Source organism: Amblyomma mixtum, chromosome 5, assembly GCF_055824585.1.
Source record: "Amblyomma mixtum isolate Tamu chromosome 5, ASM5582458v1, whole genome shotgun sequence".
Classification (NCBI taxonomy): domain Eukaryota; kingdom Metazoa; phylum Arthropoda; class Arachnida; order Ixodida; family Ixodidae; genus Amblyomma; species Amblyomma mixtum.
The window spans coordinates 87,789,038-87,807,981 of NC_143016.1; the positions used below are offsets into that span (position 1 = coordinate 87,789,038).

Below are 18,944 nucleotides of genomic sequence, written 5' to 3' on the forward strand. Positions count from 1 at the left end.
CGACGCTGCCAGTCTCAGCAAGAACGAGTTACAAAGAGCAGGCAACCATGGAGTACAAACTTCCGCGACGTGCTCTGGCTGGCTGTTTTGATTGGTTGCGCCAGGTGCCGTCATCGGGAGAGCGAAATAGGAGTGGGAAGCCCCGCCAAAATCGAGTTGAGGGCAGCGTTTTGTTTGCTTGTATTTTGAAATTTCTTCACTCAATAACTCCCGTTCCTGTGCATCGATTCCTGTAATTCTTTTTAAGTCAGCATCTATGTGACATAAAGAACCCACCTGAAGTATAGCCGGTATCCCCCCAAGCAGTGTTTCGCAGCCCCTTTAAAGCTGCCTCGTCCTGCACCCATTTGCCCTTCTTTGCTTTCCCTACACCGCTCAACTATTTCAGTGACGTCTCCCCCTCAACGATCTACCCCGCCTTCTTTCCACATCTATAGCCAACTTCTCTGTACTTGCACACTGAGTGCTTTGCCCCAAGGTCACGAAAAACTGGCTTCTCCTCGCAGCTTTTAAGAGTAGTGGTGAAGGTCTCTTTATGTGCCTTGAAAAATCTTGGGTGAAAAAAAAAAAAAAAATTCGCGTTATATTCATACCTCGGTTCTAAATATAACGCGATGTGCATTGTGAAGCATTATTTGATTTGAAGTCTCCTGCATGACACTGCAGATTCTCTGCTCTCAATTAGCAAAATTTAAAATTTACTGCTACAGAAATTTGGAGACCTTAGTGATATCCATTGGTTTGCAAAGCAGTGAAGCCACAAATGCACCCTTCACATGAAAGATTTGCCTGTTCTGTGACAAAAAGTAGAGCAAGCATGAAACGGCTAAGTGTACTGTCACTGACATCAAAACATGCGGCAGGTGCCCAGCGTGGGTGTTCAGCATTTATTGAAAACTGCAATGCATTGCTCATTGCCATCATTGTAATCTTGAAGAATTTTTGCCTCATATCACATGAAATGTGCACAAAGTCAGCAACACTGCCAGAATAAGTGAATGCTGGTACCGATCGACTCACAGTTCAATTGTTGGTACACCAGTCTTGGCATTCTGAGGATGGCTATTCAATTCCCCTCTCATCCAGTGATGTACGATTATTTTCTGCTTTGGTACTTTGTTAATGACAGACCATGTCTGGACAAGGCTCTGTGGCATTCTGCGAGATTCTGAAGTCTTTACTAGATGAACAACAATGCACCTGTGCCTCTGGGTGAGACACTACGAAATGCCAGTGATTAGCTGATCTTGGGCTTACTCTACCATTAAGCACTTCATGCCTAAACCTTGGCATAAAAAGGTTGTGCCCCACAAAAATTAAACATTTATTTGCGCAAATTTCTAAGCTGTGCACAGAGTGGCAACCAGCGTCTTTTTTCTGCACTGATGATACTACACAGGCAGCAAAATTTATCACGCTTGAACACAAATATTCCATCAACTTTTTTTTTTAATTAGGAATAGATTGCAGAATTCTCCTCACTAACAGTGTTTCAATACATGTACAGGCAAACTCATTTTTGTAAGCGATGCTGGCACCACAAGTAAAGCATTTGCTGATTTAGAGGCAAAAAATAGCCATGCCCATCGTTCCTCAAAACTTATTTTGGAGAGGTGGTGACAGAACCCACCGCTATGAAACACGAGACTTTACATTAGTTTATAAACACGTTGCTAACCTATGACTTGAATGATTTCTTCTCTGAGGGTGTCATGCTCGGAAAACCCTAATAAGTTAATATGGTAGGCTGGTGTGTTTCAGTATATTTAAGATAGCAAAGAAGCATTTATATGTCATGAAAAAATGTCAAAAGTGCAGGTTCCTTGCTGCCAGTGCCATAGTGGCACAGCTATATGCATATATACATGCGGATGTGCATAGTAGCTGCCCAATCGCAAGCTCTGTACATGCCTACGGCAACATGGCAGCAAAAAGTAACATGCGAGCTACCAAGTTGCACGACCATATAACATTGCATAACTGCCCAGACCAACAGGCAACATCTGGCGTTGACCAAGTTCTCGAGAACAGTACAGAGCCCTTGTTTATGGAATATTTAATGTCACACAAGGGAACAGACAGATAAGGATTTTACTATACACACAAAGTAACAAGTTTGCAGTCGGCGTCACAAAGACCCGTATTTAACGAGTGCCGAGGAGGTTCCTACTGCAACACACTTTTTCACTTCAGCAAGACTGCTCTGGGCTGCCTCCTCCTGTCTTAAGAATGCTGCCTCAGGTTCAGGTGTGGGTCTTACCACATTAGTGATATGACAAGAACACAGTCTAGGAAAATGGAATGTTACAGGCGTCTTCCCGACCTTGTGTATTCGCTACAAGCTGCTCGAAGCTCATCCAAGAAGCTAGGGAGAAATGAAAGAGAGAAACAAGCCAAAAATCATGCTCAAGAATGTCCATTTCAGCACAATCTTCATTCTAAATCACCAGCAACAAAGATTACAGCATATCATAACACCATTTTCTATTTTTTTTACTCACCTGGAGAAATTATGGACACATGTTCCCCCCAACATGATACGGACTGTTGGATTGGCCACGTTGAGCTTATATATGGAAAGGGACTCCTCATAGGTCACTCCACCCGCAATGAACACTGTTATGTCCTGGTAGCGCAGAATGCTACCACTGCAGAGCGAAAAACAATGCACATGAGCCAGTTGGCACCTTGCAAACAATCAACATTATGAACACAGCATCCACACTAAATGAAAAGGTTCAATAACAATGATAAGCCACGGCAGAAAAGTGCCGTTTGTTTGGCAGCCTCCATTTCAGTACGAAGCAATGCCGTGAATAGCCCTGACACTTTTACTAATCGGTGTGGTGTGTTATGCTCAAGAATGGCTGGCAACAAAGTTGCAAAACTTTAGTCAATAAGAAACACAAAAGATGGGTGATAAAGCTTCCAGAAATTCGCCACACCTAATTCATTTTACTTTTAGCTGCCTCGTCCTATTTTGCTGACGTCGTTTCCTACTGTCTAGTATCTATTAGGGTGCGCGGTGAGGTACAGCCTTTTTCAAAAGTTTAGAGCTTACACACTTTGGTTCTACTTCATGTTATGTGCCTTGTTATGCAATGCCAGCATTCAAAATTTCTTGAAAGTGACAGGAACTTATCTCCTTGCCTCTCCAAAATTTATGGTTTTAACGGATGCCTTAGGAACCCCACAACATCGCTAAAAAGCGAACCCATCAGGTGCCTTACATCTGACAATGACAGAACATATTATAGGCAAAACACTGCTCTCCATTTTGCTGCAGTGCATGGTGTTGCCCTAAAGATCACAACTGATAAAGTCTTGCAAATGTTACCTGTCTGATGGCGCATATGCTTGAGGGTAAGCGTTGTCTCTCAGTCGGCCTCTCAACAGGTCTTCCAATATGTCATAGACAAGAGGGACGTGCTGTGTGTAGATGTTCTCCACACCCTGAGAATCAACAAATTTAAGCTGTCAGCATGTGTAAAAATGTCTGCAAACATTTTCCTCAGAACAGAATGTGCGTAGCTTACAATCTGGTCACAGATGAGCCTTAGAACATGGACAGTTTCTCACACTGGGCAATTCTTTGATCACTGCGCAGAGGCTAGCCTCATGCAATGACTTTCAGGGACACTTACAAATTTGCAAGACTCGATGAGCAGCGCAGAGCCTCACAACAGAAAACGACACACACCGATGTTGCTGCATTTCTGCTGGCACATTATGCTAAACATGACGCAGCCATCATGTACTGCTAATGCAGAGTCCAATTCTGGCCCAGAAAAAGGAATTTCCAACACTTTCCTGCACATGTTCAACACACCAAACCGACAGCGAAGGTGCCATTGTCATTGAAAAGGCCAGCAAAACAGTATTCATATCTACAGAAAGGTGGCTGTGGAACTTGTGGAAGGCTGTTGTTTTATCCACGTCTTTGTAATATACAACAGCGTCTCGACAAGTAATGATGGCACAGAATGTTGCTGTCCTGAAAATTATTTTTAGCCAAGTACGTTTCTTTTGCTTTATGTGATCAGTACACTGATCACTGTATACTAATTCCCAAAAGGTGAGAACTCAAAAGTACAGTCCATGCTCTGTCAGCTTTTACCCCTGCAGCACAATTAAACGGTTATGAGTTTTCTTTTCAGTGCACAGCAGGTGAACTCAAATTCTCAAATTGCTTTGACTATATATTTTTTTGAGAAGGGATTGAAAAATGAAATGCAAAAATCTTGTTCTTTTTTCCCTCTTCCATGTGTAACACCACAAAGCTAAACTAAAAGCACATAATGCAACAGCAACTGCACTAAATATGTTTTGGCAAATATTTAAGCACAATTTTTCAACCTGCAAGAGCTCTCACCAACAGGGACGCTTGATACATGCAGGAACTGGGAACTTTCGATAAAGATTGAGTGCAACCAGAATGAAGTGGGACTACATATGATGTGTTATCTTGGAAGATTTGCCATGCCACGCGAGATTACTTGTGCAACATTTAGAAGCTGCATATTTGTCAGTGAATTGGCAGTGCTGCTCAAAAAGGAGCACAGATGATTATTAATAATAATAAAAAAAAAAACATTTTGTGAACAGAACATCGATGCATTCAACTGTACTAAGGTACCTAAAACAAGACTGCTTTGCTTAGGCTTGACACCAGTTTCTCCACTGAAATACTGAAAGGCGAATGCAAAAGCTGTTTTAAAAGGCAGGCCACACACTTATCCAGGTTAAACTTTTATTGCATTTAAAGAGTTTCACTGTTTCAATGATTGATGAAAGCAAAACTTCATTCTGCAGTCTTCAGAAGCTGCTAGGTTTCTTGCAAGGTCACAAAGAGTTTAAGACATTAATATTTAGTGATACTGAAGCATTTTTATTCTGACCCAAAATCAGAATTCTGCTTCCAAGGTCAACTGTAGTGAGAAAATAAGGCTTCCTTTTTGTGACACCTTCACCACATAATGTCACCCATTACTAACATGTGCAACTTTCTCTCTTAAGTTATAGAATTAAAAAAAAAATTGTTAAAAAGCCAGCCATGCCTGACAGAAAAACATTTAACTTCAATGTAATTTTCCTACACAACATGAACAACTGCCAGTCCCTTCAATAGCTTCAAGAATGAAGAACCACGTTCACAAAGCATGGATGCTGAAATGGGCACTAACCTTTAGACCTTTGATAACCTTCTTGGTGAAAGCACGCACATTGTCAGCACTGAACTTGTCAACAGGTTGAAGCTTACGTTCTTGAAAATCTAATGCTGCTGGTATCATCTATATATAAAAAAAGAAATGCTTACTAAAGCAACCATTCATACGTCTACTAAATACGCAGAAAATGGTGTAACAGCCACATTTTCTTTTTTGAATTTAGGTGTGAATTTTGAGGGTGCGGCCCATGCATGACTTAAAAAAAAAAAACTTATAACTTAGAACTTATAAATTATATAAAACACATAATTTTTTTTCAATTATCTAGTCCAAAACAGGGGGTGTAGCCCATACACAGGTGCAGTCCTCACTCGAGATTATACAGAACACCTAAAGTTAGGAAAAAGTGACAAAAATAAATGGAAACAGAGGAGTGACAACTAATGTTTCACATATTCACAACCGAAAGCCACTCCATGAGCTACATGAGAAGCTGCAATGAATGGCTCATCACTAGTTTTGACCACCTGGTGCTCTCTTCACCTTCAATAAAATCTTAGCTGACCCGTATTTTCACACTGCCCCATGTTCAGTATATATAGCCACAGGAGCCAGGTATGAAAAGTGTAAGCTCATATTCGGTACTAAGAAGCCTCAGACATTGAGTTACCACATCAAGTAACAAGAGCAATCAGCAGCTACAGCAGAACCTTGATGACACGAATCTCACGGGGTCGCCAAAAACATTCGTATCATCCGAAACGAACAAAATCCGAATGCAGAAGCATGGGGGATTCATTCAGATCTGTTAATGGCTTATGGCTGACGAAATTCATTTATGGGCGCAGACCATTGCTCACTACTCACAATCTGTACCGCGCAACTGGCAATCTCGACGTCGGCAATGCATGGGCTGCACACCACCGCTCACTGCCACTCGCGTGTGCCGCGCAACTAGTGATTGCAACGTTGGTGACATGCAGGCTACACTTAATGCTCAAGGGTGTGGTTGCGACATGTGCATTCATATAGTAATCAGCAGTGGTGTGGGAGGATTGGGCACATTCAAAATTGTGCACCTTTATAGTACACAATGCACTCTGGCCGAGAAAGGTACCATCCCGAAATCCGTGTCAGCCATGAATGCATCCTTGAGATTCTACTGTCCTCAGCCTTTAATGGAGCTTGCAATTTGAGTAAAAGGAGTCATCTGCATGAAAAATACTGCGTGCATGTGTGGTGACGTGCCGCACTTTATGCACTGTTGGAGATCACAGTAATCTATTAAAATGTGAGCAAGCTATTACGTGGTGCCTCCAAGAAAGCGGACCACAAGTCATACACACCACTTCACTGTTCAAGAAGTGAACCTTAAAGCGAAGTGTGCATGCGTAATTATAAATAAGCCAGATTCCAAAACCATGCGTAATATACCATAAGGAGGTGAGATATGGCAGCATCAATATCTGAAACAGAAATGCTGCATGCAAAGTCTTGAGTCATTTCTATTCCTTCCCGGTCATGATCGTCAACTGAGGGTTATTGTGAAATAAATAAATGAAATAAAATAAATTACTACACTCCTTTCTTTAGCTATCTAATGTGAAAAACACTGTCACAAAGGGTAATTATATTAAAAAAATGAATGCCCAAACCTTTTCCAATGTCAAATGATGTTCCGGCAAAAGTACCTTCTTCATATGCAATTGACGACTATGCTCGAGCGAAGTTTTCAAGAAGCAGCATGGTGGAGGTTAAAAAAAAAAAAAAAAATATGTTTCCCACTTGGTGAACTTCACCAATGTACTATATTGAAAGGTTTTACTTACATTATTAATAGCTACAGTTCAAACAGTGTACAAAGGGTACCAATGTGCATCTTCATTTTTTGTGTGTGTGTGTGTAATTGTGAGTTGACATCTATTTCACGTCTTTTAAATTCTAATAGCACAGTTAACAAACTGCAGCACAATAGTGACTGAATATGACGCACTTTGATACTCACTCGCAAAAGGGTCTCCGAGATGCCTCTCGCTTTCAGGAGTTGTGTCAGGCCACTTAGGTCATTACTGCTGTGTTTGTCAAAGTGCAAGGCATACAGAATGACTAACCGGAGACAATCAATGTCTCGAACTTTGCTGCTGCCAATCAAGTTTCGTATCCTCTGCAGAATGAAAGAAAAGCATTCTCAAAAGTTCATCCATTCAAATGAGGAGGAAGAACAGCAAAATTATGCATAATGAAAGAAAGTAGCACTCCTGCCTTACTGTGTTCATTAGTGAATTTCAGTGAACTGAAACGCAGAGAAGCGACAACAGCCTCAGGTGTTTCGGAGGCAGATGCTATGATCACTAAAGGTGGACAGGCCAGCACAAGAGAAGGAAGTATAAGGCTCAGTGCTCTTCCAAAATGATTACAAAGATAACAGGCCAAAGAATGAACAATTAAAGCAAGCTGTGTTTGTGCTACCTTTAGCATAAGCAGTAGCAAGAAACGCAAGGAATTGAACACCAACCTAGCATGACTATGCCATTTGATCTCACTGCAACTGTAATCTGGAATTCATAAATGAATGGCATTGTGATCACTTGATTGAGTACAGAACAGAAAAGAAGAAGCTGACAGCTTACAGATAGTCTGCCTATTACAAATATTCAGATAATAATGAACATATCAGATGTGATTTCAAGGTTTGTTGTTGATGGGCATGCTGCTTGGTTTGTGGTGCCAAGGAATTCATGCACTGCAAAAATTAAGGATGGAAAGCTGCACACTCAAGCTTCTTAGAGCACACAACATGTCACAATGCACACATGCCAGAATACAGTAGCATACAATGGTGGAGCCTGGTGTATGCCTCTGCTGAATGACTCAACTGACATTTTAAAATGCTAAACATGCAAAGGCAGGCAGTAATGTCATTTTGCACAAGTAATCTCAATTGCCTTCCCTAATGTAACGATTACTAAAATAATGTGACAACAATCTCGTTTACAATCACCTCTTAGTTCAAGCCATGCTCCAGAGATGATGTAAACTGCAGATGTAAACTGCAACAGTACAGCTTAGCACCACCACACTGCTGAATAGAAGTTAAAAGCGTACTAATGCATGCAGGCATCACATGGTAACTGCAATTTTCCTTCACACACCTTGAGGAGGTCCGAATGGTCCCTGGTAGCAACGATTTCTTGTTCAACCTCAGACACCTCAAGCAGGCTGTGGGCACCAACTAGACGCGACAGCTCACCCACAAGTGTGACATGCTTGGCCACTGTGCCCTGAATCTTTTTGAACTGCGGATAGTGCTCCACAAAGGCCTGCACAGGGAGAGACATAAAAGTGAACTTTTCCATTCTTTTCTATTCCAACGTGGTACCACAGGTGCATGAAGCAGACAATACAATCAAGCCTGCGCGCAACACCACTCATACCAGTAATCCTGATGTCAACACAACAAAGCATCACTATGAACAGGGATTTCAAAATTTCCTAAAAAGTAAGGCTAACAGTAGGTGAAACACGAAGGAGGTAATTTCTTCACAGTCCCAAAAAACACTCAAAATTAAATGCCACAAAAAAAGTGCACTTTCACTGAGATGATGCTTTATGAAACACGCTGCGTAAAAGCAAGGTAGTCTGTTAAAAAATAGTACACACAATTACAGGAACATTTCAACATGTTATAATTGCCATAGGTAAAGGCCATTTAATATTTACAGTACATCAAAGAACTAGAAGCAACAGTTCAAAAAGTTAAAGGCATTTTTTTTTTTTTACTAAAATCAGAGTTCGTAGCTGCTGTATGCCTGTTAGATACCTGTTCCAAGTTTTAGTAAAACATGCTTACTGGCTAGCTGGTTCATGTCCAGGGAAGTAAAAACTGTGCAAGCAAGACGGAGACAAAAGGAGACATGCCTTTGGTGCCACTTTGTCGCCAACCTGTCTGCACAGTTTTTTCTCACCCCTCAGGATCTGCATACCTTCATGTCAGCTATGGACTCCACTTTCTCATGGCTCTTGGTCTTGGCTTGAAATTCTTCCATAAGGTCCTTAATGTTAGAGCCAATTTCACCAAAGTTCTTGTACATATTCTGCGCAAAAAGAAAAAAATGGATTAGTAATTAAAGCGAATGCTCTTCTACACTAATCACGCTGGGAAACTTACACTGCTATAGAACTCGTCATTATCCTCGGACAGAACCATGTCCCTCAGGTCCCGTGAGATGCCAGGAACTTGGGCAAGGTTGACCCTGTTGTTTTGAATTTTCAGCAACTCATGAACCATTGCTTGATATGTCCACTGCAAATGAAAACCAATGTTTCTATACATAAAATGAGTGCCAAGAAATATCAGCACATTCAAATATAAGAAAAATGCACTGCCCTATTAATACTGGCACGTGACACACAAAATCTATAGCAGAAGGTTTGGTTTAGTTTAGTTTATGGGGTTTAACGTCCCAAAGCGACTAAGGCTATGAGAGACGCCGTAGTGGAGGGCTCCAGAAATTTCGACCACCTGGGGTTCTTTAACGTGCACTGACATCGCACAGTACATGGGCCTCTAGAATTTCTCCCCCAAAGAAATTCAACCGCCGCGGCCGGGATCGAACCCGCGTCTTTCGGGTCAGCAGCCGAGCACCATAACCGCTGAGCCACCGCGGCGAGCAGAAGGTTTGGTGCAGGCAATGGGAAGTATGATTCAGTGAAGACCAACAGCAAAGCAGGTGCTCGCTGTAAAAGGGGATGACATAGCACAGCTTTTCCTGACCAACGAAACAAATCCCATAGGTCCCAATGTAACAATGCTTTGAAGTAAGACACACAGCAAAGAAACACTACTGCTTGTGTACACTTCTGATACCAACCCAGTAGCAACTTGGTGCCACAAGCACCCACTCGTGCAGTATACCAGAGGTCTTCAGGTGGACTGCCATATGCGGAGGCAAGAAAACACCATGGCCCTTTGTTTTCCTACCAAATGAGCATTCTGTAATGTGAGCGGGAGATCATCAGGCTGCCGACAACTTAACCTCCTAGCAGACTTGGACAAGCCAGGCTCGTCACACCCCAACTGACATTTCTGGCTCGCGAGGAGTCCAGCCTGTCGTGTGTTTTCTGGTACTCAGTGTTCAGTTTAAGATGAGTAGGGCTTGTTCACAGCATTTTCTTGGTTTGCCGACAGATGGTAGCACGAGTACTACATGACCATTTTTGTACAATTTCCGAAAAAAAATGTGTCACTTAGGTGGTTAAGGAAGTGTACATGTAGAAAATAAAAAAACTGCCCAACCTTCTCGGCTTAGCAACTGACGTATGGGATCAAACATCACGGGCACTCGTTATCCGGCGCCACATGAATGCCTGTGTACCATAATTATACCTGATTCTAATGTGCCCTCTATAACTCGCACCAAATTTTAATGCTGACAAAAATAGAAAATGAAAAATGCGAAAAAAAAAATGAAGAGCACTACGAAATAGACAATATCTGCAGCAAAATGCCAACTGAAAATACAAAAAGGAATAACCACCAACTTCTAATGACGACACAGTGGAAGTTCCAAGCATGGCTTTGCTTGCATATCCTATCATTGCATGTATGCCATTTTAAGGCTGAATTTTCGTGAAAAAGGAGCAGGTTAGAAATGGGCCAATACGCTACACGCAAATTTGCACCACTGCTACTACGGCATACCGCAGCACTCGACCAACTACACAAACACTGCTAGACGCCATCCCCCGCCAGCAGTGGGAACAGACGTACCGACTACTACACACAAAATGCAACAAAAATGAAATTTCTCCTGCCTCTGCAACACACTTTAACTGGGAAACGCTCAACACTGCGAGAAGAGTTTGATTAACTACCTGTTTTCGCATGGCAGAAAAGCTGTGGTGCTCCACATAATAAGTAGCGATGATAACCACTGTCTCCATGGTTCGTAAAGGGCAGAAAGCCTTCACGAAAGATGCAAATTTTACCTGTCACGATGGCGACACTAAGCAACAATCATTCTCGCAACAGGCTCACGCTCATGTTGAGCAGTTTTGCACTGGTGACAGTGGCAAGCACTAGCTGAAACCACATGGCTAATATATATGTAAAAATCTTGCTTCAAAGGTGAATTGTTCACAGGCATATGTACTATCACTTGAAAACTAGAACAGTGTAAGTTTGGGTGAGTTTGTGCTTCATACTAACAATGCAGCATCGAATACATAGACAAGACAACAAGGACAAAGTGCTGACTTCAAAATTAATTTTATTTAGGACGCACACACAAATATACATGGCTGAGTAGAAAAAAAGAACAAGGAAATAAAGTAAGAAAAGAGGAATGATGCAGCAGTGGCTACACAAAATTATTTATTACTGTGCATGCGCAACTTTTTTGTGTGTTAGTGGCCATTCCCTGCATTTTCCGTCTGCCCGTGCATTTAATTCTGCGCTATAGGTATGTATGAAAACTGAGTGCTTGATTACAGTGTGGTAGCACTCACAGTGCAAATCCCATACCTTATCTATTATGGGCTGCTGATACTGTTTAGGCTTCTTAGGGTGTTCAAACCTACACTATTTTACCGAAGCCCGTGACTGCATAAATGCTAACAACCCTCACTGCGAAAAATATGAAGCACAAAACATGGATGGTGGGGAACATGATTTGCTGCTGGGTCAATGGGTGCTAAATGGGTTTTATGATACAAATGGAAATTACAACTTGCCTGGTTGAGCAGTGGTGTAACCACATCGCTTCTACGGTCCAAGATCAGCAGCAAGGGCGGTAACTCGGGCTTTCTGAAGTCAAAAAGCTTGGCCTCTCTCTTCATCCATTGCTACAGAACAAAACAGTACACAAGATTAGATGCACACAACTTCAGCAGCTAACTCCGATAGCAGAAGCTCAGAAAAATAACAATCAACTGGCATGTACGTCCATTTATTAATGCATAAAAAGGCAGATTGTTTCATCTGGTGTCCCTTGAAAACTGACAGCTCAATCTGTATGGGTATTTAACTAATCTGAGTGGTCATTATTCATCGGAGCCTGCTGCGAGTTCTGTGGTACGACTGCTGTGCTGTTTCACAATAACCATACGAGTCTTACAAACCACTCGCAATCGCTACAACAGGGCCAAAACACTGGCAGATGTCATGGTTGGAATTTGCAAATAAGCTACACGAATGCACAGCTGCGGTTGTAGTACTGGACCATTCAGAATGTACCTGACCATCACACAGTCCTGCTCAAAATGTTACAGCAAGTGAACAGCCTACAGTGAGGCCAGTTAGGTACACCCATATAATGACAATGGGCAACACTTCCAGCAGAAGTTGCTGTAGTCTATCTTTCTGAAAGTAGCAGACTTGAGGAGGGCAGCTTTAAATTAAAAAAAGACAAGCACATGCTCAGTGCTCATTACTATGATCCATGTAACACAGCACACTTTCCGAAATCTCCTGAAATAAGTATGTGCCATGCAGAGAACTCCAGCTCGCACTTACGCTTCTCACAAAGGAAAAAACTTCAAATCCCAACACATGCCGGATTCCATCAAGTGTTATGCATTACATTCTTACGGACCATAACCGCAGTGTTTGGCAAAGGGCCTCACCGAGACCCCTTCAGCAAGCCGCCGTGCTGGCTCCGAGTTGCACTGATACCGCACCACCGGTGCCTTGCGCAGGCTCAGGAGTAGTGCCCCCAGGCCCTGAATGCTCCTCTCAAAGGCAGCTGTGCTCCAGCGCTGACCCTGCACACATGCAGCCAAGGGTTAGCACACATGCTTCATTTGGGTAATAAGGGAGTAATTACTCATTGGCATCCACCCGAGCGCAGCCATACGGCTACAAAGGAAAGAGAAACTTCGTAGTTAAAGAAAAATTCGTCCTGGTCCGGGGTTCCAACCCAGGGTTTGGGTAAAAAAAATGCCAGCATGCTGCTTTTGCAGAGATGGGCGGCTGCAGCTGGCACAGGACAGGGCTTATTGGAAATTGTTAAGAGAAGCCTTTGTCCTACAGCGGACAACACTGGAATGATCACTATAGCTGCCATTATTATTATTATTAATCAACAGAATTTCCTTTAATATGATATGGTGCCATTTATGACGAGTTCATTCAGATCCCTGGTCACATGAAAACTTGTGCATAAAAACGGTCTTTAAGAACGGGTTATCTTGTGCAGTACTAAAAGCAAAGCCTCACCTGAAAGCAGCCAGACAGGTTGAAAGAAAAAAGGTGAGGTGCCAGGGCAACGTAGTCCCCGAAGAATTCTTTGACCTCCTGAATGCACTCCTGGTCATCGGCCTCAGCAAGCTCTTTGATGTCACTGCGATTGACTGTGTTGCTAAAATCTGAAAGATAAATAACACTGAAGTGTATTTCCAGCACTGTCACTACAAACTGCGGCCTTCTTTTTTTTTTTCATGTTTTGTCAAGGCGTCAGCTAACAGAGGCAAAAAATGCCATGCCAGTCACACAGGCATTAGTTTAGGAGACAACAAAAGCATGGATAAAAATACAAGTAACTGAGGATTCTTTGGTTGCTTTGATTGTGCTAAAACACACCGAACTTTCCTATACTTAATAGTTTTATCATTATGGCACAACAGCCACAAATAAACGGGACTGCAAGCAGCCTCTAAACAGCCACAACAAAATATTCAAAATTTTGGGCACAAGTTACAAAAACCTCTCAGCATCTACAAAACTGATGCTCGAAGAAAAAACAAAAGACACCCAAAATGTGAACTTGAAGAATACAAACGCACTGTCAATAAAACCTGCACTGCACAATGCTAGTTAAATATCAGGGCCAAGAACATAGTTATTTGGATAGCTTAAAGAGACACTAAGGACAAACTGAATCTCAGCTAAATGTATTGATAGATTTCTACACTCTTATCATAATGAGGCTACTTCCACTGAAAATTAAGCTTTTATAAGCCAGTAATGGTAAAAAATGAAATACAGGTGTCGCCACTGCCAGCTATTTTTGCAAGCAAACTGCAATGACGGCAAGATATTTTTTGTACATGGATCCCAAGGTCTAGGCTACACCACCATTTACTTCCAAACAAAGATCACGGAGTGCATTTCCATCTTGCCATCGCAAGTTTGCATCGAGAGGCAGGAAAATCTTTAAATCCAATTTTCTCAGCAACAAATGTGCCTTTTGCTCCAGACAAGTATCATCGTAGCTAGAAAGCGCCGTGGAATCAATTTTTACTAAGAACAAAAATTAAATAGAGCTGTCCTCAGCATCCTTTTAAATTCAACAGGTAACGGTCACCAGCAACAACTCAGACATTGTAGCACTGATCAGCAATAGCCTAGTGAACTAAGTATTGTGAAGTGAAGTGTGAAGTCAAGATGACATATGTACTTTCTTTTAGCACAGGACTGATAAGTACAGTGGTGAGCAGCCTTGTCTAGAGCGCTCGGGCGGTGCACTTCCTTGCAAACAAATCCAGATTTTGTGGCAGCCTCTAGGGTCCAGCTGCAACGCTTGCACGGAAGTAGCGCCAGATAGCCTCGTAAACAAAGCAGGCACGAAAACTTTGCCCTGTAATGAGGGGCTGCTCTCTAATTTCGGTTTTTGTTACCAAGTGCGCACTGCCCAAGCGCTCTAGACAAGGCTGCTCACCACTGTACACTGTTATTAAGTCAATGCTCGTTGTCCAAAGTATTTTCGTAATTACTTGTTGCCTGTCATGATGGTCCAGTTGTATGGCAAAAAAAGCCTTGTTCCAAAATGGTGGCAGGGCTTACGACAGTTTACAATTTTTCTTTTCCTTTTTTTCATAGATCATGCAGCTAGTGAGATCCATAAAACATCTGAACACATCACAGAAAATTTCAAACCAGTTAAAGTCGAACTATAGTCAGATACAACTCAAGAACGAAGCAGCAAATGCAGCCTCAAAGGAGCCTCTCCAGCCAATAGCATCGACCGACTCTCCCCTTCTCCCCATTGACCAATCCTCTTGGGCCTTCTGGCGTGAAATCACAGGGGGTGGCAGATGAATGGTGAATAACCATGGCTTAATCGGATTAACTGCTGCGTCATGAAAATCGGTCGATGCCATTGGCTGGAGGGCCTCATTTGAGGGGCATCTGTCGCTTTGTTCTTGAGTTGTATCCTAACAAAGTAAATAGTATGAAAGAAGCCAACAGCCACAGCCCCTCATTCCCCTTCCCTTGTTTGCTTAATTGCTTAGCGAGGGCCTCGGTTCTGGCAGCCTTGATGCCATAGGAAGCATAAGAGGGTTCTCACGCAGCTTCCACCCTCTCTCAGTTCGATGACGTTCTACATCACACCTGCGGTAACTCAGGACGTTCCACGTCCGCCGCTTATGAACGTGGGTGGCGCTGATGAACACTCTCAAGGTTAGGTTACTTGTAAACATAAAATACCCCCGAAAAGCAGAAGATCTGACAGCCATCGCCATAGCTCAGAGGTAGAGCACCGGACGTGTAATTCGGAGGTCGTGGGTTCGGATACCACCGGCGGCATGTGGTTGTTTTTTCTTCTGCTTTTCTAATCAGTTATCTTTAATCGATAACATATTAAGTAATATTCTAAATTGATCAACACCACAAAATAAATTTAAAAAAAAATTAAAAATCCCCTGTGCCCCTTGGTTTCTGTGGCTGTTGGCTTCTTTCATATTTATAACGAGCCCCTCATTCCCCTTCCCTTGTTTGCTTAAAGTAAATAGTATGTGGAACAAGTAAATAATGTGTGACATTCCTTCTTTGGTATAAGGCCTTCTATCAGCAATCAACTCACAGATATAGTATTGGCCGTAGCGGGGATTTCTCAGCTCCTGAACAAGCAGCTCTATATTTTCCCTGATTGGCCGCAGGAATGCAATGCACTTCAGGTGCTTCATAGGCTCAGTGCCACCACACATGTCGATCCTTTCAAAGAGGTACACTTCCTTCAGCAGCATCTCCGACTGGGCATACACCACGCTTACGGTGGTCGTCTGAAAAGGCAACAATTCAGCCAAATAGGTGTGAAGAAAGTACCTTCATTTTAGAGCTGCGAGATATGGCCTGAAGATGCAACACACAAGTAATACTATAAAGCAGCTTCCTCTCTTTTCAACCAAGAGAATAACAGCGGTTCCCCACTTTTTTCCGTACTGCTATAAGCAAAATGAAATATGGTCACTCCTTTAGCTTGACACATATTTAAATTATAAGGAGGGTGCCTCCGGATGTATAAGCCTGAAAGCAAATTCTTATGTGATGGTTCTGACACCACCACTGTCTAATCAAAAAGCTGGGCACTTGACAATGAAAATATCACAAAAACCAGCTGCCAAAGGTTTGCTTGCCTTTCATCACAGGAACAAGAGGGAAATATCATAAAACGCAGTATTCAACATAGCTTCAAAAGCACACGAACACTACATTCTATATAACCTAAGCCATGAACTTTTCTATCCACACCTGCTCTCCTTTTGTAGTGACCAGCTGACTTCACATGCACAATGCAGCAAGACCTACGTACTACATTGTAACATATATAAATGAAAAACATATGTCTCTAATGCCACTGTTATCACCCTAAACTCGTGTTTAAAATTGAAGCGTAGCCAAAGCAGCGACGTTTGCAGCCTAATACACTGCAATTAACCAACCTTACTATTCAGCCAACATGTAGTAAAGAATGACACAAAAGTGCGACAAGTATTACCCATCATTTTCAGCACCGTGAAGTTCAGCCTTGGTAATAGCAATAAAAATTTCGTGAGCTATGGGCAGAAAACTTGCTACACATTCACATACAGCACATTCATCTGCTGTGCATAACAAAACCACTTTAGTTTTTTTTTTTCACAGGAAAGACGAACAATATAAGCGTGTCAGGCATGAGGTCGTTGCTTTCATTTTCAACACATCTGCTGCAATGTACTAGACTGCAGCAATCGCTCACCTCCTAGCTGCCAAAGGGGCGATGACATACCTAGTTTCAGTAATAAACTAGCAATAAATTCCTTCATTTAAAACGCTTCCCACAATTAGCTTCCTTGTTCTAGTGGGCGATAATTTATTTATTTATTTAGGGATACTGTCAATCCACTCGGCATTTTAACAGGAAGGGCGCTGGAACAAGGCACATCAAAGTATAAACTACAACAACGTCATGAATAATGGAGACAAAGAGTGAACAAGAAGAAGGATTGAAGAGCAATATAAAACGACTACAGTGTCGCACTTAATTAAGGTTCAATACATAAAAGTCACGGGTAAAAGCAATAGGATCGTCGGATTGTACAGTTAGTTGAAGACAAGGTAACATAATCAATACATGGGATATATATGACATTAGAAACAAACAAGCACTGGTAAGAAAAATAGCAAGGCAATAAAAAGGAAGTTGTCAACAAAGGTTCAGAATTCAAGTGTGTTTACGAGTGAAGATAATTTTCTACTGACTGAGTGAAGATATCTAGTGATGTGCTGCGGGTAATGGAGTGGTCAAGGGTGTTCCATTCTCTTATTGTAAGTGGAAAAAAGGAGTATTTCAGGCAGTCAGTACGAAATGTGTGCTCTTTTAATGTTTCTGAATGTCTGTGACGTGTAGGTCTCGTCTCTGGGGCCATCAGGTACCTATTTTTGTCAAGGTTAAGCTGATTATGGAGTAACTGGTAAAGTAATTTTAGTCGTGCAAGTTTAGCTCTATTTTCCAGAGTGAGAATGCCGGCTGTCTTGAGGGAAATATCATAAAACGCATAAAATTACAACATACAACATACAGCAGAAAAAAACACGTAGCTCCTGTTTTACTGCGGAAAACAGCGGTTTTAAATTTCAAGACAAACACCCAGACGAACAGCCAACAACATAGGTGCACAGATGCACAAAGTGAACATGCTACTTTAGCGCGCAACTTTTGCTTATTAACGCAACACAGCGTGTCATTCAGTGGTGACACCTACGTTTTGATGCTCCCCAAAAATGAACTCGTACTGCGGAACCGGCACGTAACATGCCAACATAAACCTGAAAAAATATGCGAAGCTCTGCGCCCTGACGACACTTAAGTGACAAAATATCATTCTGCTCGACCCCATGCTAAAAACTAACATTTAGAAAAGTCGAATGGTACGAGTAAACGTTGACTTACGGTTTCCTTATCCATCATTAATACTTTCATGCCCGGCCCACTTTCTTCTATCATCTTGTCAATGTAGAGTCGGATTGCAGCAACGGCGCTCATCTTGTTCCGTTTTCAGTTATCCGCTCAAGCAGGGACCAATATTATTCAATGTTAGAGGCCTCAACGAGGCACAGGTCGCTCGCTCGTTCGATCTGTCACTGAGTCCTGAGAACACCTGTCCGCAGATGTGACCCTGCCCCTCTACGCCCTACTGACAACACAACCGAAACTATGAGAAACACATAAAGAAAACTTCAACAGGCGCAGGTCACGTTTGCATGTAATGTAACTCGCAAAGAAGGTCATAGCGACTCAGTAAAACGAAAACAGCTTGCGAAAAACGAAAACGCCTCCTCTAGAAGAGGAACACTTGCGAACTGCCGGCGCCATTGCTGTTGACATATGATCATGTTGATACAGTTTATCCGCCTCTCCGCTTCTAAATCCAGCCAAAAAAAAAGAAAAGAAAAGTACACGTCTAACAAGCAACTTAAATTTTGCTTTTAAAAAATGCCACTCTAGTGAAAACTGCTAATCATGTTTAGATTAATACTTAAGAGCGAAATAATTCTTGTGTCGCTCGTGGTACTCT

The 18,944-nt window shown here is 42.1% G+C and overlaps 1 protein-coding gene across 2 annotated transcripts; it reads right to left on the bottom strand.

Annotated features, from left to right (window-relative positions):
* Positions 1-2,040: 2,040 nt before the first annotated feature.
* Positions 2,041-18,776, bottom strand: Vps45 (vacuolar protein sorting 45). Of its 2 annotated transcripts, XM_089545419.1 has the most exons (13): positions 18,320-18,772; positions 15,971-16,169; positions 13,384-13,532; positions 12,792-12,929; positions 11,901-12,011; positions 9,337-9,471; positions 9,152-9,262; positions 8,321-8,488; positions 7,174-7,332; positions 5,184-5,291; positions 3,338-3,453; positions 2,502-2,648; positions 2,041-2,365 (listed from the first exon to the last, which is right to left on the bottom strand). In XM_089545419.1, the coding sequence occupies exons 1-13, from the start codon at positions 18,410-18,412 to the stop codon at positions 2,305-2,307; spliced, it is 1,695 nt and encodes a 564-aa protein (XP_089401545.1). In that variant the 5' UTR covers positions 18,413-18,772; the 3' UTR covers positions 2,041-2,304. The 2 variants fall into 2 exon arrangements, with proteins under 2 accessions (XP_089401545.1, XP_089401546.1); XM_089545420.1 differs by lacking the exon at positions 2,502-2,648 and having other exon boundaries at positions 18,320-18,776.
* Between the last annotated feature and the right edge of the window lie 168 nt (positions 18,777-18,944).